This window comes from Panulirus ornatus, chromosome 49 (assembly GCF_036320965.1).
Source record: "Panulirus ornatus isolate Po-2019 chromosome 49, ASM3632096v1, whole genome shotgun sequence".
In the NCBI taxonomy this organism is placed as follows: domain Eukaryota; kingdom Metazoa; phylum Arthropoda; class Malacostraca; order Decapoda; family Palinuridae; genus Panulirus; species Panulirus ornatus.
The window spans coordinates 7240050-7259650 of NC_092272.1; the positions used below are offsets into that span (position 1 = coordinate 7240050).

The following is a 19601-nucleotide window of genomic DNA, read 5'->3' on the forward strand; positions in this document are numbered from 1 at the left end:
TCATCTCATTAGCATGATTTACAATCAGCAGTTAAATAAAAAAGCACTGTAGTTTAGAATTAGGCTTGTATTTAGGGGCTTAGAAGTGTGTATTGTTTATTGTTCATCTCTGTTTATATGAATTATGCCCACCGGCAGTTGTTTTCCTCCCCAAGATCCTTTATTTCATAGTGAGTGATTTTATTCTTAGCTTATGATTGCTTGCAGTGTAAGAGCATATAGTTTCATTCGTATTAACAAAGAAAGTGGAAACACTGTATTTACTCTAATATAAACCGCACAAATTTCCTCAATGAAATTGCAAAAATGCAGGTGCTATGTATTTTAGTACACATTGTCAAGAAGAATTTTTGAATAGTGGTCTCCACCACTTTCAAACATATTTTAGACAATTATTAAATGCATTAGAAAAATATCTTTAATACAAGAGTAATTTAAAAGCATTTGGAATTACAGTACAGTAATACACACTATTTTGTTTCAATTAATTTTACCCACATTGCCTTTTGCACATTTTTGCCAGATTTTCTGTTGTAAATTATCATATTGAAACTAAAATTGTTGTTCAACTATTGCATAAAATGCTCATAACATTGTGCAATATTGTATTTTGGTTATCATTAATGTACTTCATGCACTTTTCTGGAAGCCATAGAATTGAAAAACTGATGTACACGTACCTCATATTGCAAACATATACTGAAATGCTAAACTTTTTGAGTTACTAGTGCTAATGCTGTAATGCTCACATAGCACCTGTCTGCTCATGCTTTCCTTGCACATTTTTCCTCCTATTGAGCTTTCAGCTCTGTGTTTAAGAAGTCCTCATTTAAAACAGTATTTTAACCCCCCCCCCCCCAAGTCTGAGCAAGAGCTTAGCATCTTCCAGTTTTACCTGTGACTTAGATAAACCATCAGTTTTAGCTTAAAACTGGACATGCTAATGTGATATGAGATTACATGAAGTCTTGTTGATAAAGCACTTTCTTTTGCCATGTGATGGTAATTTATAATGTGTTTGAGTAGCAAACAGAGCATGTATATGAGAAATATGTCCAGAGATGTTAAGAGATTAACATATATGGACTTTCAGTTGTAAATGTACATCAAAATGTTCACGATTTTAACTTGCACACAAATGTAAATGCTACAGCACTTGCATCTGTCCATGCATCTTTATCTGATATAATCAAACATGGTGTCTTCTCACACTTTTTCTCCACTTGTCAAGTTTTTAGCTAAGTATTGTAAGGTTCTTATTTCAAAGATATTTTTACCCTCCTAAAATGAGTAAGAGCCTAGTTCTGTTAATGCTGCAAATGGCATGAAAAAGCTGTTAGTCTTGAAATATAACTGGAAGTACTAACGTGATGTGAGAGTGGGTTAGGTCCTGTCAATAAAATGCTTTATTTTCCCATATGATAATGATCTTTGATGTATTCAAGTAGCTTACAGAACAGCACTCTTTACTGTATGTGACAAAACATGTCCAGAAATATTATGAGAATAATAAACAGGTACTTTTTTGCAAGCATACATCAAAATTTTCATGTTTTTAACTGATCTATTAGTGGAAATGCTGTAGTGTTCACATAGTTTATCTGTCCGTGCATCTGGTAATAACAGAAACAAAACACGGCATCTCCTCACACTCTTTTCCTACACCTGTTGAACTTTTAGCTGAGTAATGAAGATTTTGTAGGTAGTAGCTGGTAGACAGCCACAAATCAGGGATGTATATTACTGGTACTACCCTGGGTATCAGGAGGGTTAGTGACTCTTGTGTAGTCAGCCAGCACTTGAGTGGTTTTCAAGCTACACGCCTCTGACCCAGGTAACTGTCTTTTCTTTCTACCTTACCCACATGTGGACTGTTGGCAATCTATTCACAAGCATATAATCTCTCCATGTTACACATAACACAGACAACACTTAACTCACACAACTCATTCTTTATAACTCAAGATTTTCTTGTGAACACTGTGTGCTGTGTCAGCAAGATGGTAGGAGCAATAGATAGAAGTAGTAGGTAGGAACACTAGGTAGGAGCATTAGGTAGAAACCTTAGGTAGAAGTAGTTGGTAGGGAACATTAGACGGGAGCATTAGGTAAAAGTAGTAGTTTGGTACATTAATTAGAAGTAGTAGATATGAACATTCAGAAGGAACCTCTAGAAACACTGCACTAGTGGCATGTGGCCTGTTTAGGGTGAAGCAGTACAGGCTAAGAAGCAGGACTGGAGTTTATGAGTTATGGAGACTCTTTTGCATTGGCCACCCTGTTGAGGGAGTTCCTGAAGGGAATGGGCATCAGAGATATAGATAGATAGGTAGATAGTAATGAAGACTTGCTTATTTGATATGGCATCGTGACTCTCCCAGAATTAGTAAAAGCCTAGTTTGAACTAGGTTTGCCTGTGATATGGAAAAACTATCAGTATTAACATAAAATTGGATGTGAGAGTAGATGAAGCACTGTCGAGAAAGTGCTCTATTTTGCCCTGTGATGATAATTTGCAATTTAGGTAACACAAAGGGCAGCATGTGAGTATGTGAGAAAGAATGTCCTGATGCAGCAGTTAGTGTTCCTGACCGTGACACACTCACAGGCCGCCCAGGGTCGAGCACATAGGTTTGAATCCTGGTTGCGGCAGTCAGTCCACAGTCAACCCAGCTGTTCATCCACCCATATGGGTTGGTCAATAAAATGGGTACCTGGCTCAGGCAAGGGTATATAAATATATAAGAGCGTTAATGGAGGGAGATGAGTGGTTCATGGTGAAGGTGGATCTGCTTCAAGGATGTGTAATGGCACCTTGCTTGTGTAATCTTTTTATGTAAAATTAGTAAGGGAGATGAATACAAGGGTAATAGAGCAAAGGGTAGGTCTGTGGTATACTTGGGGCTGAGGAATATGGGAGTTGAATGATATTTTGGCTGCAGATGACATTGTTCCATTGGCTGACTCCAGAGAAAAACTCCAGAAGGTGACGAAAAAGTTTGGGATTGTGTGTGAAAGGAAAAAGTCTAGAATAAATGTGAACAAAAGCATAGTAATGAGTCATAGTGTGAATCAGGAGTACCTGGAGGAAGCAGATGGAGACATAGGGCTAAAGTAAGTCATATGATGGGAGAGGGAGGTTTGGGTCTTGGGTGCAATGAATGTGTAAGAGAGGGCATTGGCTGTTATGGTAGAGATGAGTGTACTTAAAGGTATATCAGTCCTGACAGTATTATATGGATGTGGGTCTTGGACACTGAATGCAAAAGAACAGAAGAGGATGGATCTATTGAAATGAAATGCCTAAGAACAATCTGTGGTGTGAATTGGGTTGATCGTGTAAGGGATGACAGTGTAAGAGAGATGTGATCATGAGTCATACGGAGACAGCTGACCATGGTCTACTGAAATGGGATGGATATGTAAAGAGAATGAGTGAAGAAAATCTAAGAAAATCTATGTTTTAGAAGTTGAAAAAGGAGGGGAAAGAGAAAACTAAGAAGGACATGGGACGATAGAGTTTATTTATTTTTTCAAACTTGTGGTGCTACCTCAGACCTTTCTAAAGGATTCTGCAGTTCTAGGATGTGCTCCTTTCAGTGTCAGGGAAATAGAGACATCTTTGGAGTGAATAGTTCTTTGATGGGACTGTACTCCCAATGATACAACTTTGCCAAAAGTGACTTTTCACACAAAGTAACCTCTGGTAGGCAGAGAAGGATAGAGTGAAGGAGGCTTTTGGATGTTAGGGCCTGAATATTCAGAGGGCGGGAGGCCTGCATGGGGCAAAATGAATCAGACTAGTCTGTAGGCTGAATCGGGGTATATGAAGCAGTCAAGGTGAACCATGAAACAATTTGTGGGGTAGGATATGGTTTTAGTGCAGTATACATGAAAGTTAAAAAAGAGTGGATGTGTGTAAATGTTGTTATCCATTCTTGATGTTGCCTTGCTAAGGTGGAAAAGGGAATTGTGGATCTTGAAAAAAGTTGTAGTTCCATTGCATTACATGACAGCTACAGAATGGATGAGTGAATGAGCCCTTTCTTAATCTGTTCCTTGTGCTACCTTGCCAAAGGCAAACAATTGTGGTTGGGGTGTGAGTCTGGGTGGAGAGAGGTTGGAGGGGGTGGGGTGTTTTGGATATCTGGGGGTGGACATGGCAGCAAGTGGAACCATGGTAGAGGGAGCGAGTCATGGCATGGGGAAGGGCGAGGGTTCTGGGACTTGTCTGAGAGGATGTAAATGGGTATGTTTCAAGAAATATTGGTCTCATTGATATTGTATGGATGCGAGGCATGGGTCATAGATAAGATTGTGCGGGGGAGGGTGGATGTGTTGAAAGTGGAATGTTAGAGGGCAATATGTGGTGTGAGGTGGTTTGATCGAGTGATTATTGTATGGGTAGGAGAGATGTGTGTTAATGGGAAGATTGTGGTCAGGAGAGTGGGGCAAGGTGTGCTGAGGTGGTTTGGACATGGTAGAATGGAGTGAAAGAAATTTTGAGTAGTTGAAACCTGAGCTTGTGAGGGAGGGTGAGGGACATGCTTGGGAAACCTGAGCTTGTGGGAGGGTGAGAGGCATGCTTGGGATAGAGTGGGTTAGAGGGATGTGGTGTACTGAGGTTGACATGCTGTAGGTGGACTGGACTGGAGCATGTGAAGCGTGCAGGATAAACTGTGGAGGGGTCTGTGGGGCCTGAATGTGGATAGTGAGCTGTGGTTTTAGTGCATCACACAACATGACAGCTGGAGAATGGATATGAGTGGATGAAGCCTTTATTTGTTCTTGGCACTTTCTTGTTATTAGGTGAAATGAGTGAATGCTAAAGCATTTAACATACCATGAAATGTAAGATGATGTCATACCATAATTTCTCACATTAGCAAAAACAGTGGAGTCATATTTCTGCTTTTCACAGTTATTGACTTACACCCATATCTTCATATACTGGGCTTTTTTATGAGCTAAGCCTTTTGATATGGACTGTCCTGTAAATGTGGTGGTGTTTTCTGTAGCAAAATCAGCTTCTATACAAAGTATGCTGATATGTGTATAGGGATATCTATCCTCAGCAACTAATGAATTTCCATTTTTCAGTAAAATAGGTGAATTACAGAATATTTGTTTTACAAAAATACTTTTTTGCTTTAAGAACAATGTTACTTCTTTTTAAATTAATGATGAAAGGTGGTGAGTAAATGAATAAATGAATTAACTTTAGTTTACAAAATTTTCAGTCCTGTGAATATTCAACCTCCTTTTTCTTGTGAAAAACTGTGGATCTGAACATCCTATTATGTTTTATTATTTCTCAATAGACATATTCTTTTTGTTTGCCGATATTTAATATATGATTTTGTGAGTAATATTTACTCCGTGTTGTTCTGTGCATTGAATCAGTGAACAGATGAACTTACACTTTCATTCCTCCTTGCTTTGTCAGCAGCCAGCCTCGGAGGACACCCTACGACCAGATCAGCAGGTAGTTTCCTTGGCAGGTGTTCTTCGTAAACACCAGCAGTGCACGTTACTTTGGTAGCTTTCTTTTTTTTATTATTTGCTTGTGATTTGAAGAAATATTAAGGATGGTATTCTATATTATTAGCTCTGCTAACTAGATAATTGGTTTCTTAGTCTTGCGGTTATTTAGTTTGTGCTGCATTGGTGAAATTAGCATTGTGCTGCATTGGTGAAATTAGCATTGGCTTGCTTTGATGGCTTGAAGTTGAAAGGTGGTTACAGGAATATACTTTCAATGATAATGTTCAAAGTTTGGATAGTTACAGTGCAGTTATTACATGCTTTGGGGTAATTATATTTGACTTGGGATGCTGCAGTGATCAGTTTGTATAAAGTTGCTGAGATACTGATATTACAGTAATTTCATTTGTGGTGCATGTAGTTATTAGGATGTATACTAATAGTCAAGTGATGTATTACAGTAGTGTCTTTTGAAATTAACAATTTGTTGTTGCTCAAGCTGGTTTAAATGTAGGTACTGCTGCAGTGGTATGATGAGTGTAATGTATTTGAGATTGGTTAACTTGTGATTTCTTTTAGGTCACTTGAATCTGTTAGATCTTCATTTGGTACATGATCTGAATATTTGGGGAGGAAATTTGAAGATTGTCAGAATAAATATTGTTATATAGGTTCCTGCAGAGATGTCTTGGGCCCCAAGACATGGATATCATTGTTTTGTTCCCTGTTGACAGTAATCTTTAACTTAGCAAAAAGAAAAACACACTTATATGTACATATTTTGATAATGATAATGTGAACAAGGATAAAAGAGAATCCTGCAGCGTTCCTCTGATTTAATAGGAGAAAGTGAAAGAACAGTTAGATTGAAAGACTCAAGGCAAGAATCCCTTGCAATGTTTCAACATCTTGGTGAATGTCTATGGAATCAGGGAAAGGCAAATGGCATCTGAAGAGAAAATCATGAATATTTTTCAGTGAAAAGGGAAGGACAGTTGATATGAATGGAGACACTGATCTCTTGATAAGCCAACATGCTGTGTAAAGTGAAAAGTAGCACATTTATAAGTGAAGAAGTCCATATTCTTTTTTCTCAACACACAAGATGCGTATGAGCTTTACTTAGAGGCTATAGGTACCTGATCCATCCCAGTAAAGATGGAATGAAGAAATGATAGATAGATAAAGAAAGGAAGGAAAAATACCAAAGATTCATGATGACAATGAACATGGAATTCTGTATTTTCAAGATCAATTCATAGTCTTCATTTGTTCACATGTGGTTAATGATATGGTTTCACCTCATTAACTTAAAAATTTTGGAAATCTCTGAAACACTATCTCTCATTTGAAACTATTATCTTTTTTTTTGATCAAAAAGTGGGAAGATGAATTATGCTATGAAGAGAGGCACATGATTAATGATTTTGTTTATCTTGTGCTTCATTATTGGAGGGAATATTTCTTTTGTCACCAATATAGATATTGATTGAATGAGCTTTCTTTGAAACTTTAAAATATGGCCTTATGGGATTATTTGCTCTGTATCAGAAACTTTTATAGAGGTTTTCTGGTGGTGGCTCCTGCCCCTAAGATAAAGACTTGTTCTTTTGCTGAATTTCTTTTTAACCTGCTTAAAGTATGGTGTTCTGAAGCACAGGAACTTAAGCATCATCTTGGGATCATGCTGAAACTGTGGCATTTAAGGTCAGAAGTACTTCAATATTATTGTTTAAAGCACCAGTGTGGAAAGGCTACAATACAAGGGAGGAATATCTTTGCACCCTCAGCTCAGGAAGGAAATAACAGAACTAGAAATCCTTGTTCACATATTTCATGAAAAATGGACTAGTAACAACACTTCAAAGGAGTGGTTCATATTAAGGTCTGATATGAGAGACAAGAAGCTTCTCTAGTAAAAAAGACTTTTCTAAAGCATTTTCAGCATTTATGAATTATTTTTAATCGGTTCTGGGTTCAGACAATTCAGTTTCTCCCAGTTAAGTAGCCTAAATTTGAACTGTTGAGACCAGCTATACAGAAAGGTGAAAGTAAGAATGAACTGAAGTATTCTTGAATTAAGCTGATCTCAATATGTCTTATGGGAGATCACTATGGATATGAAGGTGAATGTTCACTGAAAAGTCTTTTGAAAGTTTTAAGATACTGGCTCAATGCAAGTATAACTTATATGTGGACACCAAACACAAGAGGATTGATTGTTGCAGTATCTTCTTTCCTTGTACAAGAAAGCTTTGGAAATCCTTTACATCTTTTTGTCTTTCCTTTTTGAGGAGCTCAAATCAACCTTGCATTTTTTCCTATACTTATTTTCTTACCTTTTATCTTAGATGGCCATGATTAGGGGAAGTCATTTGCCCATGCCATATCAGCTGTCATAAAAAAAAAAAATTGGGAATGATGATTAAATAAACATGTCAGTCAAAGAAAAAAGAATACTCTGGATATGATATCTTATGTAGCCGTCTTCATTGATAGAAACCCAACCCAAATATGTAGATTTGAACTCCATTTGACAAATTTTACATAAAGTTTTGACATGAAAAATTATTATTAAATCTGTTCATAACTTAATTACAGAGGAAAATCTAAGCAGAGGTTTTGCTATTCCACCTGTTAAGAGGTTACACCATGATGAGATCTTCAGGGACTTTTGTCCAAGATTCCTGAGGCTTAACAGTGTGATTCAGGTTGAGAAGTACCCAATGTGGCTGATAGGTAGCAACAAAAAGAGGATGTATCAGTCATTTTGGGATTTTATGAATGACATTGTGTGAGCAAATATGTTTTAATGTATAAAACACCATCTTCAGTGTCAGACTATATAGATACACATATGCCCATTATAGTGAAAGACATTCATTGATGATTTATAACCATATTTTCAGACTGTATTTACTAGTTTATCTTTTATAGGCAAAGGCATTGGTCTACAGGTACCCACATCTGTTTCTGGCCTGAGAAAAAAAAACGATTTAAAAGAAAAACAAATTATGCCACCCGATATGCAAGTAATGATAGACCTGCCTCAAAAGACAGTATAGAATATAACATGCCAACTACCTTATAAAGTAGTCAGGTTTTCGGGAAGAGGTAAATTATTACTGATCCCTTTTTGTAAAAAGTGACCTTATTTTCTGTAGACAAGCAAAGTTATTTGTTGAGAATTTATAGTTTTATTCATTTTTCATACATGTTCATTTACTAATATCGAAAGTTGTAATTACATAAAACCTTCCTAAGGATAGGTGTAGATTGATTGTTAGGGTATTTAAATGATGCCTCTCAAAAAAGTTACTCCTTTGCAAATAATTTAATAATCCATCACTGCATGAATACTGTCTTTCATACTGTTGTAATTTTAATTGTTTATTTTTCTTCAGAAATACCTAAAACAATTGAGTTCAGAGAAGAATGTTTTACAGAACTGTGATATTTTCGCTCTGCAATTTTGTGGGTTGGTCCCGCTTTCTATTTACAGCATTACTAAAGCTTTTTCTCTTTTTTTTCGGTCCCAAGTTTGGATTTATGCATCAGTGCGTCTTATATCCCTCACGTGTGCGTGCGTGGCGATTACTCTATCAGGCTCAAAAAGCCTACATTCTTGCGATTTGTTTATTCACGAAATCACCCTTTTTCATTCACAGAACTTTAAGTCATTTTCAGGTTGTAACTTTCACACAAACAGATGTCACAAATATGGTCATTGTCACTAGTTTTAACTACACAGTCGCATTCAGAGATGTCACATAGTCACACTCGCTTCAGTGGATTTGTCTTAAGTTCAGTAGATGTTTTAAAATTTCAGTGAACATTCACACTGGTGAGTTAGGCGAGTTTCCGTCTCGTACTTGCTTACGCAAACAGCTCTCGTGAGACAAGAAGACATATCTGTTATCACGACGGATGTGATGATGATAAGGAGGTGACACCGGAGGCAGCTCAGTCTGGCTTGGTAGTGACGGTTAACAACTCGTTAGGAGCAGCAGTAGTCAGTGGTTATAGGCTAATGTTTTAAGTTAAAAAGTGAATATCATGGATATTGTCAAAAGGAAAAAGATATGATGCGAGCGACTGATACACAATAAACATTTGATAGCTGGTCTGATAAGTTTACAGTTGATAAAAATGAAAATTCACAAAATTATAGGAATACCAAGAAAATCACGTTTTGAATGTATTCTTTAAGATTTTTACGAAACTGGAGGTAGATCATTAAAAGGAATGCTACAAATGGATTTTGCAACTACTTCTAGCTAAGGAAATTTAAATTTGGAATACAGGTCACCTAGATCAAATACAGTACACTCCCAATAGAATATCATATCTACCTCGTGCATGACCATGTTCCTGTACCTTTGTTAGGGGTAGATGGTGACTGAAATTGGCATCACGTGACAGGCTTCAGTATGTTTTATGTTCACGTACGTAAAGCGCTTCTTTTGATAAAGATATGATTTTTGGTATCAAGGAAAGTTGCTGTTTGATTAACTCTCAGCCATGATTGCTGTTCCTGTAATGATTTTGGTTTTAATGGAGTTGCACTGTAGCAATCATTGTTGGTAGTTGGTTTTTAGTTAAGGAGTTTTTTACCCAGGTCTTATAAATGAGATTAAAGGATTTATGGCAACGATGGTAGATATTTGTATAGCACCTTTATTTGTATTGTTTACTTTGTGAGGACTAACAACCTTACAGGGTATATAATGATATAGACATTAAAGATGCCGGTCATGGGACTTCCACTGAGTATTGAAGTATAATGATTCAAACAAATCATGAAAGACATTGCAATAATGGAATTTGAGCTTTCTAAGAACTTTTATGGTTTTCTAGGTATTATTTCAGGTACATTTAGAATCTTAACAATGAATAGAGTTTCCATATTGATGTGGTAGGGTTGCTGGGTTTCCATATTGATGTAGCTGGTAAACAGAGGCTTATGTGTTAAGCTTTTTTTTATTTATTTAATGGATGCTGCGTTATAAGGTATGCATGCATGATTTTGACATTTTAGTTGCTTAATATCGTTTTCAGTGTGAGATTTTGAATTGTAATAAAAATATCAGCGCCTCTTAAATTATTTATTAGAATGAATTATTAATTTTCTGTTTATTAATAAAATCATTAAATCTGTAAATATCGGGAATCTTCCCCAACTATGGTCACTTTCTGTTGACCTTTTTTTAATAACTCACATTTATCTTTGTCTTTGTTGGATATCAAAGGTATTGAAAAATAACCCTGGCGATGGTAATCTCTTGTGAAGGGATAAGCCAATACTGGTCCTGATATTAGGTGCAAGGTTATCGGTTTAATCAAAACTGTGTAAGACCCCAGTATACTTTTGTACATTACAATATACTACAGAAGACTTTATGATAAAATCTTTGTTAATGCCATTCATGGGCTCAACCAAGCGTTTGATCGTAAAGCTTTTAGTCAAAGCTCTGTTTAAGATGGATGGATAGGTGAAGTACTGCAATTATCGGTATTTTTATAGCAGCCAAGAAAGTTTAAGATTATGTAAGTATACTTTGAAACAGCTACAGTAATCATCTTATAACATGTGCATGATGTTAGAAATACTGTATCTCAAGGATGTATTTTTGTAAGTCTTGAATGGTGAAATTCGAGATAGATTACGTCTGAGAAATGGAACCCAAGTAATTGCACTTTGTAAACATGATGCATGGCATGTTCATTACTGAGCTATTTCATTTTATTACGATCTTTGGTATGCGCACGTATATTTCATTGCAGTCTGGTCTTGCAGGCATCTTTATTTGCATCCATTTACACTGCATGAGCATTGGTAATGCTGATAGTGCTACCAAGCTTTGTGGGAGCTTGGTTGTGAGTCAGGCAGCGGAAAGCTTGGCAGTGTTCATTTGATTAACATAGTTTTTATTCTTTATTAAATGCTTTATCGTAGGTGTTTCTCTCAGTAAGTGATGGAGATACTGGGTAATTGGTTTTCAATTCAGGTAAGAGCAGTGCATCTGAATGTAATTTTTTCCAGTTGTTTGGTATATTAATCCATCCTTAGTGCAGATACCGTAGGATCGCTCGGATAGCATGCTGGTCTGCAGCGATCCACAAGGCTAGATTTTAAGCCCAGTTGAAGTCGCTTTACTCGTATGATTGAAGTAATTACTTATTATGCTTCCTCCAATATTTGACCTATCAACTTTTTGGAGACATGTTGTTCCAATTCGTCGAGAACCAGTGAATTTGAGATGGATGAAAGAGAATAAAGTTAACTTTTCAGGCTGGGACTTTTAATTTCGCGCTTTGTTTGGCTAATGCTCTTGGGCATTTAAATGTAGTCCGAAAGGATCAGGCTTTTAAAAGTTGTTCGTGACCATCTTGTTTACTTGTTAATAATCGATTTTTCCATTGGTAAATATATTCTTTCCTGGTTTGTTTTCATACTCAAAATACATGTGAAATAAAGCTAACAACAGTTTTGGTTGCTTTGCATTTTTAAAGTTTCACTTGCTTTCACTTCTGTTCGTGAGAGCCACAAACAAATGCGTGGGTGATCGTCGATTTTCTTTTTTATCATCGCCCATCATAGCCCTACGCAATCACCGAGGGACATTTACACCGTAACAAAAACGTAAGTTTCAGCTTGAAGTGACCTACGTGTTAAAGAAATCAAGGTGTGCCAAAATCTTGTCGATTTTGTTTTGGTAAACAGCAGAAACTTTGGAGCATAATATCCATAATATGTCTGGTATTGGTTGTTTAAATGTCTTATTTTTAAAGGTCTTATGTTTGCCTTAGAAGCAAAAAGGTTTTATCATCTTTTACATTTCTACATCTTGCATAGTTTCAGCATTCTATACACCTAAGGTGAGAAACGTTCTGTTTAGCTTATAAGAAACCTTGTCCAGCTTGCCATAACTGGACACGTTTGTTGTCATATGTGGGCGATACTCGTAAATCTATCTTACTTTTTCTTTATTCACAGTTCTCCATATTATCGAGTACGAGACGCCTACCACTGCAGAAAGGGGGAGGCGTTGTAGCCTTATTTCTGGCATTTAAATGAATATCTTGGTTAAAGTCCTGTAAACATCGATCTGCGATCTTTTGCTTAACATGGACAAATATCTAGTCCACCATGTAAGGGTCCTCCATAACACTTTCCTGGCTGACTCCCTCACTGACCTTGCTCTCACCGTATCCTGCTGCAGATCACGGGTCCGGGCCCCGCTGTTGCTGCTACCCCTGTTGCTGACGCTGAGGGCCCGAGGGAAGCCAAGCTGACGCCGAACACGTCCTCCGAGGAGCGCCACGTCAGCTTCGAGGAGGATGGTGGGGTTCCGGGGGAGGAGGCGCCGCCCAAGAAGATGACCGCCAGGGAGCGATGGTACTGGGCCTTCGACAAGATCGTCGCACAGCTTAACGTAAGTACAGACATGTATAGTTCTTCTTGGACAACCATTGTGAGTTCTCTTTTAGAGTACTTGTAGAATTATAGAAAATCTCTCTCGATCTGAAATTTGGAGTATAGTCCCGGGAAATGTAGTAATCCGCTGTACCTCTGATTTAATTCCTCGACTTTAATGTCTGGGACAAAAAAAAAAAAATTGTGCGAGGGGGAGGGGTGAATGGAGAGGCAGATGATGCATGTGTTGTGAATTTTGATATTTTGTAATATTGTGTTTTTGTATTTGGATGTTTTTAATGGGATTTATTATGCGTTACTTAAATGAAGATGTAGTTTGTTATTGGAAACTAAAGGGAATTCAACTTAAGTTTGGATGTACTGAAGTGGGTTGCAGTAGATTTGGTTAGGTTAAGTTTGTGTAACTTCAGTCTGATTTCTCCTTTAGGGTGATCGTAAAGACAGTAGCAGTTAATCCTGTAAATAATACATTTTAAAAGTTGACCTATATAGCAAAGGTTTAATTGTCGATTTAACGTAACAAAAATATTGACACACACACACACACACACACACACACACACACACACATATATATATATATATATATATATATATATATATATATATATATATATATATATATGGATTGAACCAGGGCATGTGAAGCGTCTGGGGTAAACCATGGAAAGTATTGTAGGACTGCGTCGCGCGCGCGCAAGGGGACGGGGGTGCCATTTCATGTGTGGTGGGGTGGCGACGAATGGATGAAAGCAGCAAGTATGAATATGTACTTGTATGTGTATGTATATGTATGTATACGTTGAAATGTATAGGTATATATATGCGTGTGTGTGCATGTATGTATATACATGTGTATGTGGGTGGGTTGGGCCATTCTTTCGTGTTTCCTTGCGCTACCTCGCTAACGCGGGAGACAGCGACAAAGTATAAATATATTATATAAATATATATATATATATATATATATATATATATATATATATATATATATATATATTATATAAAGATGCTTATATGGTGAGGGTTACTTTTGATGACACGCAGTTTTTCTTCAAGTTGTAGATAGTTGCTGGTTTTAAAGACAATAAATAAGGAATTCTGTTAATTGTGACTAGATTAACCAAAGAGAGGGTCTCTGTCTGATACTATGGTACATAGAACTCGCAGTGGCGTTCAAGATTGAGTTTTGAACCTTCTCTTTACCTGTAGAATATACCGAGAGGTTAATTTTGGAATTTTGAATTAGTCTGTTATGGAAAGAGCCCACTTAAATTATGATTGCCAGACCTCTAAGATTTGGGGCTAATAGTGCCACAGTTGGTTTTTTACTGTCTTTTTCATATTTTATAAGGTTTTATTCTGCAAGAAGGTGCATAACTCATTTCATATGTACTGTAATTGATATGATTTTGATTTCTGTCTTCATGTATTGTTCTGTGGTAACGACATTCATCCACGAAGATTGATAGTATGAAAATGGAATAGATTTGTAAAACAGGTAAGATGCATATTGCCACATGTTTATTACATAAATGATAATGTTGCTGTTATACAGGTTAGATACATATTACAAAAAGTTGATTACATAATATATATATATATATATATATATATATATATATATATATATATATATATATATATATATATATATATATATATATATATATATATATATATATAAAGTTTTGCTTTGTATGATGATGTCATATAGGGAACGTCATATAAAGAATTATATGATTTTGCAAGATCTACCAGTAACATGTATTGACTTCCTGTCTCAAGAGCCCTTTCTATTTTCATGAGCTTCCTGCAGCGTTCAGGAAGCCGGTCACGTACACCGGTAGGGACGATAGGCCTTAGCGGGGGAGGGGGGGGGGGGTCTGTGAGTAGAGGTTGCTGAAGGGTAAGGTAAGGACAAGTTTTGTATTTACTCATGGGAAGACGTGATTAGTTATGGCTGTAAGGAGACTATAAAGTGTTCACCAAACTTATGGAGGGCGAGGTTGAGGTAATCTTAAATAATACCGGATAACTAAACCTTTTGATATTTGCAGACTTTTTGTTAAGCTTATATTGTTAGTGTAGTCGTTCAGGGGACTCGTAGCTCATTGATGATTATTTATTTCTCGCAAGTGATGTTTCAGTCATTAATTTTGCTTAATGCTGGATAAAGGTACGTAAGATGAAGCGGAACGAATTTTGTAGATTTAGTTCGTTAATTGGGGAGTGGAGGGAGGATGAGCATGTAGACACGCACAGGTGCTCTGTTGGGATGCCAACAAAGACTTGACCGTAATTGTTTTTCTTGTTCTTTAAGTGTTGGAGCCTCAGGTCATGTATTGTATGTCTTCAGAATACTTTTTCTTAGTGTTAGTAGAGTTAGCAAGAAACAGTCTAACATGTCAAGAGGATCTGGGCGCCTTGGGATTTACTCGTTATTGGCAGTTTGTTGTCATGACTGGGTTTCAACGGAAACGGATATCCCGTAGCTCGCAGGAGCCATATGTGGACGCAGTTGTAATTAAGGTTATATTTAGTTGTAGTTTTAGAATTACGTGTACATACATGATGTATGAAGAATACAAGAGCAGGGGAAAGATATAGGTAGGTAGAGGGGAAAAACGAATAGAGATCATGAAGTCAAAGTGAATCTTTAATTAGTTTTGTCTTCTCTGTAGTACATTTTGCTGTTAAGGTGCAAAGTCAGATGAAATATTCTATATTAATGGGAATGTAATTTAGTTTTTACGTAAATGATGAAAATGCGTGAACATAAAATGAGATATAGATACGGAGAAACAGTTAGCTTATGAGAATACAAACTGGGGAAAATGAAGTAGATGGAAAGAAAGAACTGAAACGTAGTGACGAAGATGAACTGTTAGATAGACATCCACAGAACAACAGACAAGTGGGAAACGTAGAGTTGCCAACCAGACCAGAGTGGCATATGTTTCTTGTGTGTTGGAGGGACTTCCCAAGCTTGTTACGGTGGGACTTAGATAGGATTATCAGCTTTGTGGTTCCAACATGAAGCTTCAAAGGCGATGGCAGGATCAGTTTAATCCTGCTTACCGAAGAAGCGTTTTATAATTTTCCTTTTAGGTTCAAAGCTCCATTTTTCGCCTTTGTCTATAGCTTGTGTTCGATATGTTTCACTTTCGTCATTGCGGCTCCAAATTTTTCTTCCTTTCGATAGACGAAATGTCTCAGTCATCCATTGATTTAGCATCTTTTCTTAATAAACCTAGTAAATATATAGTTTCAAAGTCTGGAACGTATCTAAATCCGTCTCGAGTTGACTTTTATCGATTTATTATTTTGTTGAAAATCAATCTGCATCGTAATGTCCCCTGCTGAAGCCGTCCCATGATCAGTTGTCATGTGCCGAAAATGTGAATTGTATGAATAAATTGGTAGCTACCCTGTCTACAGTTGTGAATGGTTTTATAATGTTACGCGGTCCGTGCGTCATGAAGTGTATGTTTGGAAATATCCTGAAACCTGAGATAATAGCTGGAGAAAATTAATGTGATCAGAAAGCCTTCGTTATGTCCACCTACCGTTTCTCAAACATTTAGATTTGTCTCTCTTGAAACAGAAACCATAGAAAACGGCGACTTACACCGGTTTTCATAGAAAACGTAGGTGCTGTTAAGTTTAAAAACACGAGATTCAGAAAAAGTAACATTAAAACGCCGGTTTTAATGGAAACGCAGACATTTGTACGTTGTATCTCTTAGAAAGCGTAGTATTTGGTTGCCGCTTCTCAGTAAACTAACAATTAAGTTAGAGATTGAGATAGAAATCGTAAACTTTGGAACGTTCCTTCTTTTGAAAACGTAGGCTAATATTAGAACGGAGTTACTCGTGGAAAACTTAGGAATTTGGATGATGCTACTCTGAAGGCTAGAGATTTAGACGCTGCTTTCCACAGAGAACGTTGATACGGATGATTCACAGAAAATGTAAACATGGTTGTTCTTTCATGGAAAACATAGACACCAGAACGCTGCTTCTCATAGGTGGTAAAGACTGAGATGTAGCTTTTTACTGGAAGAAGAAAGGTCGAGTCTACTCAGGAACTGTGTACACTAGGACGTTGCTGCTTACAGAGCACGCATCCTTGAAGGAGTTTATCCAGCAGAGGTGCAGACTTGAGCCGATAGGAGATCATCCACCGCTTGACATGGTGTGAACTCGCTTGATACGGCTCAGAAAGGTAGTCGGACGTGATTTTTTTCTTCCTCAGGTCCGCATTTTGGTGGGTTCGTAAACGTGAAATACGCCCGCGGTTGAGTTAAGATTGGGTCCACACATATAAAGTTCCCCTCCGACTCTGTGTAACTTGTAGACGGAAGAACAACGAGAATTACACCAGCTAGTCACATGACGTTCTGTCTGGGTAAACATAGCATGTGACTTAGTATTTCAGAGATGAGATGTACTTCAAGTAGTAACATGATATTGAAAATTAGGCTAAAGATGGGGAGTTAGGTGTACAAGGGATGTGCCACCTGCGTGCAAACTGCGTACGTGCTTCTGGTGCAGACAGGCAGGAGTTTGTGGGCCAGAGGGACGACTGTGGCTGTTGATGAATGTTTATGAAGGGTGGCAGGAAGGTAGGGGACACTTACTAGGCGACGTGTTACGCAGTGAAGTTATCAACTTAAGAATCGGAACCACAGTGGTGAGGGGATCAGGATGACTTGGGGTCCACTCACTACCGTGGTGATTCGCACCAGACCATGGTGATTTATACTGGATGGTGATTTATACTGGATGGTGATTCAGGAGCCATGATGACTGAAGGGGCCGTGTTGCTCTCAGGGAACAGAGTGGCCGTAGGGCTTATAGTGGGCCTAGAATCGTAGTGGGCAGCGTGGAAAGCAAAAGCTTTTCAACATGAAAACATATCGCATCATGGCATGGCATTACTTGGGCAGTTATTAGGGGCGTTGATGACTATGATGGCGGCAGAGTAGACTTGCACTTTGTTAGTTATCCTAAGCGAGAGATAAAAGGACACCCTGGCCATCATCTTATTGGCTAGAGGGAGAAGCCTCACGCTGGGTGGCGGTTGTGGCTAGGCCAGGAATGCGACGCGTCCGTTGGCTGCCTGGCGCCGTGTGCTCCCCGCCCTAGCCAACCCTCCCACCAGAGTCTAGACTGTCAATTTCTGACTCGTTCGCCTCGTCTACTTATTCAGTTTTGTTTATGAAGAAACATCTCTCGAAGAACCTCAAAGTGTACGTCATTGGGCTGTTTAAAACGTCACCCCTTACTTTTCTCTCGTCCATGGTAGGTAGGTATTGGAACTTCAACCTATTCCTGTAATTGAGTTCTTTTAATCCCGGTACTGTCTTTGTTGTCCTCCTTCGGACCTTCTCTCTTTGTTCTTTGTTCTTTAAGCATGGCGACCAAAGGTGAAAGCATATTCTAGTTTTGACCTAACGTAGGATGTAACCAGCTTACAGGATATGTGTCCTTATATTTATACTTGAATGCTGTTCCAGTATGTTCCAGCTGACGGTTTGTTTCCGTTACTGTTCTGTGAATGCGGAGCTCTGACGACTGGTTAGTTACTGTGTTCACTTCCAGGTCTTTGTCACACAGATTCCTGCAGCTTATATCTTGTTAGTTGATATTTATATTAAGGCCTTCCTTCACTGTGTTCCATACCTGTAACTGTACTGGGGTTCAGTTTTGTCAACCAAGTCTCACACAAGGTTAAGAGTGTGTTAAGATCTACTTGTAAGTTCGAGCAGTTCACATCGATCTTTACTTCCCCCGTAACCCTAGTATTACCTATAAACATATTCCGGTTCGAGACCAGTCCTTCAGGCAAGTGTGTATATGTGTGTGTGTGTGTGTGTGTGTGTGTGTCTGCTCACCTTTACACGGTATTGATTGACCTCATACGTGACCTTGTTTATGTCATTGATATAACCACCTCTTCTGAGTTGAATGTAAACAGTGAAGATGCTTCGCTTTAAATGCTTTGGAGCAACTTTTCGCACACCAAGTAGCAGACCTGAGAATCGTGGAGAGTTTGTATGATTATCTGATTATAAGTTAGTGTGGAGCAGCTTCTCACGATGATGTGTATGAAGTAAGGTAGGCACTGGGTGGGTCAACAGGTGTCTGAGTCGCCCTCATCTTCAGGGGCTAGGCTGTTGGCTGACCAGCTGGAGAGAGAGAGAGAGAGAGAGAGAGAGAGAGAGAGAGAGAGAGAGAGAGAGAAAGAAAGAGAGAGAGAGAGAGAGAGAGAGAGAGAGAGAGAGAGAGAGAGAGAGAGAGAGAGAGAGAGAGAGAGAGAGAGGTCAGTAGAAGTTACGTAAGAGTGACAGCCATCATTATAGTGGTCACGGTAGATATTAGCAAGGAATATCCACCTCTCTCTCTCTCTCTCTCTCTCTCTCTCTCTCTCTCTCTCTCTCTCTCTCTCTCTCTCTCTCTCTGTCATGACGTAGTAAGAGAGTATGGGACAAGGTCAGGCTGAGTAGCAAAGAGAGAAGAGTATCTGTTAGAGTAGGAGAGATGTGCTAGGAGGACGTCACTTAAGAGCGGAAGTAGAGTAAGAGGAGAAATAGAGTAAGGATAAGGAAAGCAGGTGGTAAGGCGAGCAAGAGGAAGAGTGGTAGGCCAGAGGCCTGAGCTGGAGTAGGAAGTA

The 19601-nt window shown here is 38.2% G+C and overlaps 1 protein-coding gene across 2 annotated transcripts in view; it reads left to right on the plus strand.

Annotated features, from left to right (window-relative positions):
• Positions 1–19601, plus strand: part of unc-13 — an 820923-nt gene that overhangs the window by 400250 nt on the left and 401072 nt on the right. Inside the window, exons 26-27 of one of the 2 annotated variants that reach the window (XM_071690929.1) lie at positions 5447–5485; positions 12708–12920. In XM_071690929.1, coding sequence (XP_071547030.1) covers positions 5447–5485; positions 12708–12920 — 252 coding nt within the window. The remainder of the gene's footprint in view (positions 1–5446; positions 5486–12707; positions 12921–19601) is intronic. The other variant, XM_071690930.1, reaches the window with a different exon arrangement.